The 13908-nt window shown below is 41.2% G+C and overlaps 1 protein-coding gene across 1 annotated transcript; it reads right to left on the bottom strand.

Annotated features, from left to right (window-relative positions):
- Nucleotides 1-367: 367 nt before the first annotated feature.
- On the bottom strand, nt 368-2785 carry LOC145441273 (uncharacterized). The gene is made up of 2 exons (XM_080319094.1): nt 2541-2785; nt 368-2125 (listed from the first exon to the last, which is right to left on the bottom strand). The coding sequence occupies exons 1-2, from the start codon at nt 2638-2640 to the stop codon at nt 519-521; spliced, it is 1707 nt and encodes a 568-aa protein (XP_080175220.1). The 5' UTR covers nt 2641-2785; the 3' UTR covers nt 368-518.
- Between the last annotated feature and the right edge of the window lie 11123 nt (nt 2786-13908).

Raw genomic sequence — 13908 nt, 5'->3', positions numbered from 1 at the left:
TGCTACTCGACTGAGAGAAGAAATTGATTTATATTATTATTAATATTGCCGAACATGTTTGGATGACTCCGGCCTTGAAGACGTCGGTCATATCGTGTCTCCCAGTCTATACCGTGTAAAATATAGTTAGGAAATTATATTTAAAAAAAATATGTACCATTGGACGTGGATGTTTGTGGACATTGCCTATACTTCATTTCACGGGTTACGAATAAAATAATTCTCTCTCTCTCTCTCTCTCTCTCTCCCTGACGTCATTGCTTGAAAAAAGACAGTTTTTAAACAAGGGTCTTGTTTTAAACAGGTTTGTTTTAAATGCAACCCTACCTCCGACACATTCCTCATCTCTTACTGTGGCCTACCGTGATATCGTAAAATGCGGAAATTTTATTTAACATACATACAATAGCTGTACAGTGTGCAGTAATACCGTCGCATAAAAATGAATACTGAAATAAAATTGGTCATGATGATTCTTACGAAAGGTAGCAAACAATCTGTAAAGCTGGATATCATAATCACTTTCCTTGTAAGAACTTGAGGAAAACGCTGTCCCGCCGTGCCCTATTCACTCTGATATCTCTTGCTTTGGTGGGATTTCTTCTTACAGTGCGGGGTTTTGGCAAAGGCGACTCTTGGGACAGCGAATCCAGACTGCGAGCTAGAGCAGAAAAGTTCGAGAAATCCGAGGTCGATGGTGTCGAAGACGTTGCCGTTGGGCGATCAGACAAAATTCTCTTCCGCGGCAGAGGAACGGGTCTCTCAGGATTCGGAGCAACTTTTAGCAATACCTTAGTTTCCAACGGTTCTCGCTTATTTGTGGCAGATGACGCGTCGGAGATAGCGGCTACCGGATCTGGATGGTTCGCGCCGCTGGAATTTTCAGAGGAGGAACCAGAAGAATTTGGTCGCGTTGACGGAGGCGTAGATTCGGGCGGAGGCGGGAATGATATACTTGGCGGTGGTCGCACGGATTCAAGCGTATCAGTAGAATCGGAACACTCTGTAGACGATGAAAACCCGTCGAAAACACCGTCGCGAAACAACTTTTTACCTTCCTTCCTAGGAAACGTGTGAACTTTGAAGTAAGTAGGCGATGCCACTTCTCCCGACACGGAAGAATCACAATCACTTATGTCCGATTCAAGATTATACACGGGTAGTTTAGATGCTCGGTAATTTCCATCCGTTGTCAATGAGACAGCCAGTGCCGCTTCGAAGACTGCCGTGACGCCGATGCCACGCAAGCCGGAGCAATGCACGAAATCGCAGCATCCAATCTCAGAAGCAATCTGCAAGCCCATGTCATCGATGTCACTGACTTCTTCGAAAACGCTTGCTCGACGATTCGATATCTCCTTGCATTGGTCAGATAGAGTCCCGACAAGCAGCACAGGCGGAGTACGGTAATTTAATCGTTTCGTTTTGCTTAAAAGGAGCCGCTCTTTTACAAGCTTCCGCAGTGTACTAACAATAACGTCGCTTTTATCGGTATATTCTTCATCCGATAGGTCTTTCGTGGAGTGAAACCGCAGAATCGATGATAGCGGTATGCACAGAAGGACTGCATCTGCACCGGTGCAAGCATACCAACAGTGCCACGTCGAATTTTTATCTCCGTTTGTATCCCAGATGTCTGCTATGATTTCGGTTGCTTCAAATTGAGTTCTGTTGGAGCAACGTCTTGATGGAGTCGATTTGATGCTGCTGCCTTTACTCCGTCTACGAATGTTGGTTTTGCCTAGTCTTGATAATGACGCTACCCGAGGGTCGAGACCGTGTTCAATCTGTTCATTTTTCATTGACTTACTGCGTCCCGTGGAATCAAGCGATGATACTTTGATGTCTCGCAACGTCGGTATCTTGTGTAAATACACAAAAATCTCGTCCCACAAAATTTCCTGCCTGTCCTCTACTTGTAACTGAAATCTCCTCGGCAAGGATTTGGTTTGCGAAAACTTTTTGTGCCAGAGCTGACGCCCTATGTGGCTGCCCTTTAGCGCGACGGATGAACCATCTTTACGCACATGCTTTATGGTAGTGTTCAGAACGATAGTTTGTCCGTCGCAAGAATGAAATTGGTTTTCCTGGTCGTTATCTTCCAATTCGTTGTCGCCTCGAAAATCTACAGATAAATAATCATAATTTACTTGCAATGGGATATAGGATAGCCCTATATACGACGCAAGGAACAAATACTAGCCAATGTGACTATGTCCCTGCAATCATTTACGTAAATGCTAATAAATCACCTTAGTAGGAGCTTAATCGCCACAAGTAGACTGCCAGAATGTATAAAAATACACCAATATAACGCGTAGCCTATAATATCATTCCCAATTTGGCTTATACCATAGATAACGAATATACGAACAGTACAGGCCTATTTCCGGCACAGCAGTACACCAGCATCACGTAACGGTAAAACGGTGCTGCTTTTCCCAGAAATCACAAAACCAATGACCGAATGCCTGTCACACATACATGTGAAGGGAATAATGAGAATGCAGTGCCACTATCTGCAAATAATAACAACGTACCTGAGAGGAACCGTTTTATCAGTGTAGTCTTTCCGGACGATGGATCGCCGACAACTACAAACTTGAGTGTCTGCATACAGACAGCCGATTTACGAGACATCCTTGCTAGTTGTAGGAACAATAACAAACTACATGCTGCGATATGAGTATATCAACACATCAACGAATGAGATACACTCATAAATAAGAAAATTAGCACCATATCACTAGTCATTTACTGTGTTATGTGAATGTGAAATGAATTCCGCAATTACTCTCAATCTCAGGATTCTCAGCACATATGGCCATTTGGACAGTCTCACATGGACAGTGGACTGGGCAGTGGACACCTTACTTCACGTATAACGAGTGTGATATCAATCATCGATGCTCTATACATCTATAACAATATAGTGCTTCTAGGGGTGATGAGCTGCATACGAGTGCAGTGCATATAAATCGAATGCACTTCGGCATGCCAATAGCAGAACTTGAGCTTATAACTGACCGCTACAGATAGCCTACTACTAAGCAACATTATGAATCTCAAGTGAATAGCTACAATCCTCCGAACTCACATTGCAATGCTATGATATCTCTTACAGATTTGTCAATAATGGTTGAAAGTTCCTTGGTATATATATCTCTGAATATTGATACTATACTAAACTAACGTCTCAGATGAACGACCCGTCGCGCCTATCATGGCGTTTAAATCATCATCACGATACGGAATGCAGAATAGATCAATCAAACTGTGACGTAACGCGCCTGCTTTGAAGCCAGGAAAAGGGATGGATAACGACTTTCCTACACAATCTGATAGCTTGGCCTCTGTACGTAACACACGCACTTTGCATGTCTGCCCAAAATGTCATATAAGATAGATTGATCTGACCTCCAGAACGGTGTCCAAGTTTTACGCCTTGTTGTCGCTTGTCCAGCTGCATATTTTCACACTGACTGTTAAATTGCATATAGACTCTTTTTCAGTATATTTACGATGATGACGCATAGCTTCCCACATATTCCTCAGATTGAACGATCAATGTTTTATAAACAAAATTGCGCGGTGGCTATACACGGCGCGTAAGAGTGAGAGCAGTAATTACACAATTCAAACATGCAATTAGAAGGCTCGGGCGGATGTTCTATCGTCGCAAATAGATCTTCGATCTTCTTTCGCGCAGCCTGCCGAACTGTAATGTTATGAACGCGCTGTTTTGAATCGAATTATCGTCAGCTTTATTCGACACAGTCGATCAGCATCCTTTCAATGCAGAAAGTTTATCGGTTAGGTTTGGCAGTTGCGCGTAGGTAATGTCATTCAACCGTTGCTCACAGTTTTACAAAACTATCTATGGACTGAACATGCGAATAGTGATCTAGCTGGATTTTCTGTTTCATTCCAACCCGAGTGCTAATGAAACGTACGACGATGAAGGCTATTGCGACTATTGAGTTTCTCATTAATGCGTGCCGGTGCACGTCTGTCCACAATTTTAGGTCATCATTTTAAATGGCAGAATTAGTTCCCGCAATGAGCATCATCAAATATGCCCGTGTGAAGAAATCGGATCTTAAAGCCTATCCAGAGACCCACATTCAATACAACCATTTCGAATCGCTTGGCCCTGCATTTTTACGTTCTCGATATTATGGCTATCGAAGCGGCAGCTATAGGCTCGCATTACATTATACAGTCTCTACACTGGAGATTCCGAAAACATGGTACCCATTGTATATAGCTACGTGACGTATAAGCGGGCTCACTTTTCAGAAATGACTGTAATATCCGGAACATGAAATGACTCAGATGCTTGCGTAACAGTCGATATTCATTGCATTATACTATTTCCATAACTTCCCCGCGGGGGAAATGTGAGATGAAGGCTCTCTCCCTTCGATCGCACTGACTGTCCGAGTTTATGATTTCGGCAACATCAGTGGCGAAAAAATATACCGTGTAATGTACAGAACACATTGCTATTAGGTCAGTCACTTTTACGTGTCGTTTTATTCGTCAACTGATGATGCACTGACGGGACAACGTATACAGACCAATATTACTCAACCGGTGTTACACGAAACACTAGGGCAGGGGTTCTCAACTTCCCTTGTATAACGGGCCGCATTTTAACAGCAAATGACGCTGCGGGCCGCAGAACATTATTACCATGTATTTGTGGGCTACTATTAGATTTAGGCTACTGTAGCCTATTTACCAGTCGTATACGGGCCGGTATGCACCTTTTAAACCCTTCCAACAGAGAACTGAACTCTCTGTTTCAAAGCGGGAGCGAGCATGTATAAAATTACGGTAACTTTTTCGTTACAGAGGCTAATATCGCAATGAGCTCTCAGTGATATGAGAAGAAGTTTGCCGTTCGGGGTCATTTCTGAGCAAACCAATCAACCCTTCTCCTTTCATTCCATGGCGAGGACCCTGCACCATTGGTTACAGAAGTTATCTTTTTCAAGTTGATGTTTTTCGCTGTCACCCCTCCCACGTTTGCCAAACAGTATTTTCTCTGCAAATATGTCCACTCCGATAAAAGGCTCCCAGATAAATAGCTATGCAATGTCTGTGGAGTCGGTGAATTCATCCAATGCTAGGATAAAGTAGTCTACGTGACAACGTGTTTCAGAACATTCGATAAAAGATCGACTGACATTGCTGCTATTCTTTTTGGTCACGGTGTAACCAGACAACTGTAGCTTCGACAAATGTCAGGTGATGTTGTCATTGCTGCCAAGTTCCGGAAACAGCAAATACTCGCAGAGTTTTATTGAAATCACACCTTCTCTAGCAGATTTCCTGCTGGGTTTAGCCCAGCAATTTTGAACGATGTGTCTGTAACGTCGTCGGCAATTTTACAATGCCTCGAAATATAGATTGCTGGGCTTGATACCTAGGTAACATTTGTTTAACTCCTGACGAAACTGTCGCGGTATCGTTTTAAGCTTCTACGCTTCGTTACGACTTACGAAAACTGTTCTTCGACAAGTATGACACATCAGATTTCCATTTATATCTGAGAATGCAAATTCATTTTTCCACGCAGAGTTACAAACTCAGTTCTCGCCGTTTAATTTCCCATTCCTTGTTCCTGTTTCTGTTCAAACCATTCGCGATGAGTGAAACACTCTTTAAAAATGTACTTATACGTAGCGGGATTCTCGTGAACCGTAGTCCAACCGAATACAGATTCAAAACAATAACAATCTAAACTCGAGCATATATCAAGAAACCAGAACACATCAAAAATGAGTAATCAAACGAAATAGAGACGGTGCGATAAGAGAGCTAAGCAGCTCAATGTGCAACAATACCGTGTCAGTAATAATTGCGTTCATAATGAAAAACGTCGCGGGCCGCAAAATAAACGTCTGCGGGCCGCGGGTTGAGAACCCCTGCACTAGAGGTTCCCTGAGCCGATCTCACGGGTTCCCTGGAGGTCATGACACACACTCAATTCATACATATGATTTGTGATGTGATGATACGCCGTCCTGGCCATCATTTTGAAAGGTTCTGTGTGAACGCGAACGTGAACCTCATGACGTCACGTGACGACATTTTGCTAATTCCAACCCTATATTTCGGTGAAGTGAGTCTGTATTATTTTTGTACACGATATCTAGCGACGACTCGGCCACATTAGGCCACAATGCTACATATTGACGTTTTAAACGTCGCCAAACGTATCAACGGGGGCAATCAAATGATATATTAATCCAATAAAATCACTATCTTCCGTCCTTTGCCAACAATTTCGAAGAGTACTTGCAAGAGAATAGGCCAGACCGGACAATGTATTCGGCGTCTGAGTATTGCTACGTTGATATTGAGCAGAGTGTGAAACGGGTTTCGATACTTGCTACCGATTTTACCCCATTAACAAGTTATACAGCAGTAGCCAACACCCTAGCTCACCAATCGATTTGGTTTTTATGATACAATAAACATATGAAGTCAAGATCGAATCCGTACGCCTGCTAGATTTGAACGATATGAATTTCATTAATTGGTTCAATAAGCATCATTCGCTGACTACCTATGCAGGACCGTAACTGCTGCACCCCGAACGCCCCAATTGGGGGGGGGAGCTCAAAGGAGGCCCAAAATTATTTTGTGAATTAGCATAAATTATGGAGTATTTTTTGAAAATTTACTCAGCTTTTTCAAAATTGCGATTTCAAGTTGCCAAATATCGTGATTATTGGGTTCTCTTCCCCCAAGAAAATATACGCAAGATTTATACAAATGGGCATATCGGTGTTGGCCACTACCGCACTCGACGCACCAAGACATAAAGTTTTAGACCATGTAACATGCGACTCCAATAAGTGTGCCAGAACGGTCGGCAGCGAGAAAACCTTGGCCGAAAAGGACTGCCCTTATGCTGACCGAAAACTTCGTTGTATATATACAAATACATATACGTTTGATTGTCCATAGGCGCCTAAATGACTGGCGCCGAATGTTCCTGTCTTGGCAATCTGAACCTCACAAGACAAATACCATCCCACAGGGAAAAATAGATGCCAGTGAACAAATACCAATTTGAAATCGTGTGCGTCTTTTAGTCTAGTGCGTTTATGCGATTCTTTTTTTATGTATAGCAGACTGGAGGTTACGAAATACCATCATGTGACGAAGTCATACCAACGGGTCCGCCTGCCCGAAGATGTTTAATTATTATTTACGGGCCCTACAGTTTCCAAGACACCTCACTCAGCTCTGCTGGTAAATCTGAATACGTGAGCAGAGAGGGCAAGAAATTGATAGCAATATATATGCAATTTCCGATCTTATTGACCGATTTCATCATGAATTATTGAAAATTCTCGCGCTTCGCGCTTGCTCACTGAATAGTACATATAATTTCGTGGCAAAAGCGAACAACGTGATGGGGGGTCGGTTTATCACCCTACGGGAGCTCAAGACCAAATTTTTGTGGGGCCTGACGAAGTGCTGTTTCGTTCCTGCCAACGTGTATACGCCCGAAGATGATAAATTATTATTGAGTGGTCTTACCTTTTCAAACACACCTCACTCAGCTCTACCGGTAAATATGATTACGTGAGCAGAGAGAGGATAAAAATTGATAGCAATATATATGCAATCTCCGATTCTATTTACCGATTCAATCGTGAATTATAGAAAATTTTCGCGCCTCGCGCCTTTAGGGTATAGAAAAGCTTACTCATAAAACAGACACCCAACGTTGATGATAAGTAGCGGTAAAAAGTGTATAGCCCGAGGGGGGTCTGGGAGCTTCGCCCCCCACAAGTCCGTTATATCACCCTATGGGGGGCCAAGACCAACGTTTTGGGGGGGCTGATGAAAATTGTAATATATGAAAAAGGTTCTCAGTGCAGAACCTACCATGGTTCGTTTGTGAACGTAAACCTCTAAATTTACGAGGTTCACACACAGAACGCGAACTTGAACCTCACGTTCACTGGTTCACACCATCCCTAAATTACATAGGCGTATGTTTAATTGTTCATAGGCGCCTCAGTGGCTGGCGCCGAATGTTCCTGTTCCGGAAATCTGAACCCCACTAGACACATGCCTACCCGCAAGGAAAATTTAATCGCCAGTGAAGAAATACCAATTTGAAATCGTGTGCGCCTTTTAGTTTAGTATACGTTTGGGCGATTTCAATATCTTTTGACATAGCAGACAGGAGGTCACGAAACAACATCATGTAATAAAGTTATTATACCGCACGAATATGTTTCATTATTATTTACGGGTCCTACAGTTTCCAAGACACCTCATTCAGCTCTACCGGGGAATCTGATTACGTGAGCAGGGAGGATAAAAAATTGATATATGGAATTCCCGATCATATTGACCGATTCAATCATGAATTGTTGAAATTTTTTCGCTCTACGCTCGTTTAGGCGAAGTAACGTGTCTCACTAAACAGCACAATAATTGTTGGTGATAAATCCCGGGAAATACGACTAACGTGATGGAAGTCTGGGGGGCGAATCCCCACAGAAGTTTGGTTTATAACCCAATGGGGGGCCAAGACTAACGTTTTTTGGGGGGCTGACGAAGTGCTGTTACGGTCCTGCATGTACAGGTACATTGTACGTACATGTAATGTGGTCTTATACAACTAAGTCGGTACTAAAATACGGGGTTGTTACGTTGGCTTTGAGTTTCGGCTACATTGGTCATTGTGGAGCAGCTCGATATTCGTTTTTTATGCTTTCTGAGCTGCCGACTTTTAGCGCAGCCCACTTTCGTCCTAGGCTTTTGGAAGAAATGGGTTACGTGGTAAGTGGGGGCCTAGATGAACATCGAACCGCCAGGAATTATGCAGTTCGGTCGGAACTAAATAATGGGTGACGAACTGGATGCGTCATATGATTAGCATATGTTGCAGGGTAAGTAACGCCCCATTTGCTTTTATGACGTCATAGCGACCAAAATATGGGATAAGGAATTCAACTGCTCAAGACCGCCTCAAGTTGTTATATGCAATCTAGACAGTCGTTCTATTTTTTCGATGATTCTGTGAATCATTGTGATATCACATATTTTTGAATTTGCCCTAAAGTTACAGTAAACAGTAAAACTGTTAAAAAAATCAAAATGCAACATTGTATATATTTCTAGCATTTGATATCCAAGCCCGTCTCCGCGGTGATCATATGCGGATGTGAAAATATTGACGGGTGAAATGGTGATCCAAATGACGGCAGTTTATAATTATTCGATGTTCAGTGCTCTAGATGGCGATATTGGGGATTTCTCGGGGTGGCACAGGTACTGATTTATGATCTGCGCCAGTGCGTATTATATCTTCGCATGTACTGTGTGTGTTGCATGATATTTTAAGATAAAAATTGGTCAGAAGACATATCATGACAGGGGTCTGATCTGGACTAAAAATTATTTCCAACGTTTCTAACTTGGCAGACGCCTCTCATGATTACAACGTGGCGGGTAAATATTTTACAAAGCAACGAAATTCTGCTACTTTTCATAATAGCACCGAAGTATATGGTTGTCTTGCCACTTTTGATCAATATCAGTACCTAATTTCAGATACTATTTAATATGTTTTTTGTAGAATGTTAGCCATGTCGTGTGTCGCACACGGCTGTAATGACTTGAGTCATGACTGGAATTGAGTTGGACACAAGCCACAATTACTTGTTGACTTGATTTGACTCTAGTCAAATGACTTGAACCGAATTGAGTCACTCCGTCAATTGATTGACTCGACTTGTACTCGAGTCACTGCGCATGACTCGGCCAAGTCATAGCCTATATGACTCATAACATTCTGTATTAATGATTCAAGTGTCGTGTATCAGATAAATAGGTCCAAAACTGTCATATATGTTTGAATAATCGTGTTTACAATGCAAAAAGTGAATAGATTAACAGTTTTAAAGAAGTGCATGAGTTGAGCCTGACTTGAGCTCGATAATAAACACAATGAATTGGACTCGGACTTGAGTCGCAACACTATGACTCGAACTCGCTCCTTTGGTCCCTGACTTGGACTCGGACCTGACTCGGCCGGGAGCTAACAAAGACAAGACTTGACCTGAGTCAAAACTATAAAAGTAAGATTGACTTGTGATTCGGAACCTTGTGACTTGTTAACAACCCTGCACGAAAATAATGTGCTGGCCTGATATGGTCTGCTTTATAAAGTTTCTCTTACACACTATTCCCGTTATTGCTACTGCCGGTGTAGCTCTTTAAGTTTTCAAGACTTCTGTTCATTCTTGGTATATATACATTATACACCCGTCTACTCTACTGCAGTACAGATCTGGTAATGATAATTCTTATTACTAGTGGGATTTTTTTAATCTAAAAAACGGACGATTTTGATCTAAAAAATCAATTTTTTGACATCAAAAAACTTAATTTTGACAACATTTTGACCTCACGTATGCAAATTAGATGTTTTCGCACATAATGTTAGAATTGTACTACTTATCTTCATTCCTGGTTGGAATTGTCTGTCCTTACGAAGTAGTATGGCCGGAAAAAACTTTTTTGACTTAATCTCTGACAAATTTTCGCATAAAAAAACTTTGTTTTAACGAAATCTGGAACAAACACTATGAAGAATTCCAGTAGCTACATCACGCATTATGGTAAAAATAAGTAAAAAATATTGTGGTACAACGAAAGATACTTTCCTACATTCTCGGGTAGAAAGTGTCCGTCCTATACTATTTACTAAGTAGCTTGCCAAGAATGTGGAAAGAACGTCCAACAGCAGCAATTGCTGGCTAGCAACACTGAAGCTCTTCGTACACTGCTGGTGACACACCGTGTTGCTTCATTCTGGCAATGTTGTCTACATCACAATTTTTCATCATGTGCTTCTTGATATAAGAACCAATGCTCACGCAGCCTTGTTTCAGTTTGGATATTACGGTACGTTGAGCATAACACCATGTCAGACTATTTGTTTCATTTGACCGTTTATGATTCACAATGAGCTAACAATGGGTGGTATACAACGGTAAGCCTAAGATGTAGGCTACAAGCTGTAAAATGTCAAATGATAAGTTTACCGACATTGCAAACATCTACAATAAAATGCAGGTTGCAAAAAAATATTGACTTTGTAAACAATTTTGACAATTTTTTGACCTAACGCTACAATTTTGACAAAATTTTAACTTATTTTGACATGAAAAAAACAATCGTCCTTTACACACTTCATCTCATGGCTTGAAGCATCCTTGTTTATGCCTTCTTCGTTGAAGAGTCAAGTTTATAAGTCAGACTATTGAGGCATGAAATCACCGAATCTACACTGTCAAGCTTGTTGATCTGGATGTACATGCGCGGTACTTTTCGGTAGCAAGATGAGACCTTTGCGACCGCTCAAATAATGTGGTATTTGTAATTTCTGTTACTTCGACCCCGTGTGCACAGAAACCCCAATGTTGAACAAGGACAAGTAAGAGTTGCAGTTCAATTATAAACTTCGGGAAAGAAAAGGCAAGTAAGCCGACCATTTTCCCCGTGACAAAATAAGTGCGATGCTGACGCAAAGCAAACAGCCTTTCGATCAATAAAATAATATAAATGATGCGTTTCATTATTCGGTCGCATGTTATTTGTCATATCGTTGGAATTAATGGTGACAAAATTCTATTATAGTGAGATCAGTGCGTCTATTCACAATACAATGCTATCAAAGCGAGGCCTTGCGACAAGTCAACTGCCTATTTACAAACTATTACCATGCGGAATTGACGAGGCGTGTGGTATTTATTAGCGTGAGCCTGGAGAAATCTGTTTTGCACCTCATCAATTCTCAGGGATTGAATATCCAAGTTTGTCAACGTCCACGTGACAATAGAAACATCACACGCGACTCGTTTCATCGAGTGGCCGGCAGTTTGGATTGATGAGCATGAAGATAAATTGAGATACACAATAACAGAATATGCCATACTTTCTATAAGGGATTTACTGGATGACACTAACGCGATGGGACACGTCATGTGCATTTGTTTTGCTCATAATGGATAGATAATTTGAAAAAAGGCCAGCAAGCGATGACCGTGAAGATATTGTTGACAGATCCGTCATGCGTTTTTACGCTGATTCTGGCAACATTAGAAGAAAAATCGTGGTAAGATTATCCTTAAAAGATAAAAAACAGTCGTGTTAGTCCGGTATTATGGCATAATGTCGCAACATGTTATTGCGATTTCGTATTACGTGCAGTATTCAGACATGATTGACAGATTTCCAAGGACATATTCGAAGTATAAAATGGGACGGGTAGCTTCCCATGCATTAATACGTCATAACCTCTTTCTTGACACTCGATGGTAGAAGACAGGGATAGAGATTGCACAGGATAATGACCGAATTGTCACAATATACCACTTGTGTATTGCGACGAACGCGTGGCGGTGTCGATTTAATCAGTGTAAGTGATAAGTGATTCTCGCAGGTACTTATTACATATGATGACTTCTATTGAATAAGCGCGGGGCACTGTTTTGTTATTCGTGAATACATTGTTTATTTATATCTCTGAGCATACCAGATGGAATTTTACAACTTTTTACAGATTTTGGTCGGGCTTCTTGCATTCGAGTAACCGTGCCTTGCACAAACTTTTATGGCGCATTTCATCATCTAACATCTAACTGCATTATAACATTACGTACTTACAGTACTTCCAATATTAACTAATGCAAAAGGTTATAGCAACCCCCATTCACTAGCCCGAGTGTTTACAGACCAAATTAATTTTGATATTTGGAATCTAATATTGCCATTATGGTATAAAAATGAGGCGTTTTCCTTTCAGGTACAGCAATTTTTATATATGATAGGGAACACCGTATCTATACCTATTCGATAGATCAAGGCCTTAAACATCGGTAGGCCTAATTATAATACGGGGAGTTTATGCATTGCATTTTCTGAAGCATTGAGATGGATGTGTAGTATCGGGGCTAAGAATATCGTTCGTAGAATATAGATATGATAGGCCCCGAAGTATCCGCCAGTAATCGCAACTCATGTCATATGTACTTTTATGTGAATGCGAATCTAAATATAGTTAATTAACCAACCCCAGTTGAATAATGATTGCGCAATATATGTGGATTTACACCACATAATTAAGGCTTCTAAATAACATATAGTAGTTCTTAAGAGACAATAACCATTTGTTCAATTATATGATTACGATGCACCGCCTGGTTGCAGCAAATTTGTTGACAAGCATACATTACTACAAATTGGAGCGCGCACGTACTAATCGGCGCGCGACTTTATCATCCTTCGATCGTTTTCTAATGCAATTTCGATGGTAGTGTCAAACAATGCTATATCGTTACAGTAATCAGGCATTATTATCGGATCCCCAGAAATGGATTAGTGACGCTTGAAGTATCACTTGCAATCGGCTGTATAGAGCTTGGTATCGGAATATAAGTATACTAGCCGAGGCATTGATTTACTGCGTTTTATTGGGGAGTGCGTATATGATTTGGTCGCGATAGCGATAGAAAATGAAAGATTTATCCATTGCATTCAACAGTGCTATCAATATCTAGTTATAGTCGAATAAAGAGCCTGGCCAGCAAATATTAGGATAAGGGGTTGTAAGGCAAAGACACTTGAGAAGAACTAGTATAGGCTGTTGTCGGTTTATTATTTATGGAGTTTCGACTATATTGGTCTATTCTTAATTATATTTCCTGAGCTGCGGACTTTTAGCACGGCCCGTTTTCGTTCCAGGCTTTTGTAAGACTCCGCTTGCGTGGATCGTACATCGTACAAGCTATATTCACGAGACATGTTAAAGTTAAAGAGAATCTGAAAATATGATGATGCTGGTTTCGATCGTATCACCGATAG

This window comes from Botryllus schlosseri, chromosome 6 (genome assembly GCF_051294905.1).
Source record: "Botryllus schlosseri isolate E-star chromosome 6, Bs_hap1, whole genome shotgun sequence".
Lineage (NCBI taxonomy): Eukaryota > Metazoa > Chordata > Ascidiacea > Stolidobranchia > Styelidae > Botryllus > Botryllus schlosseri.
The sequence above is the reverse complement of the archived record's forward strand: the minus strand, read 5'-3'. Positions and strand labels throughout refer to the sequence as shown.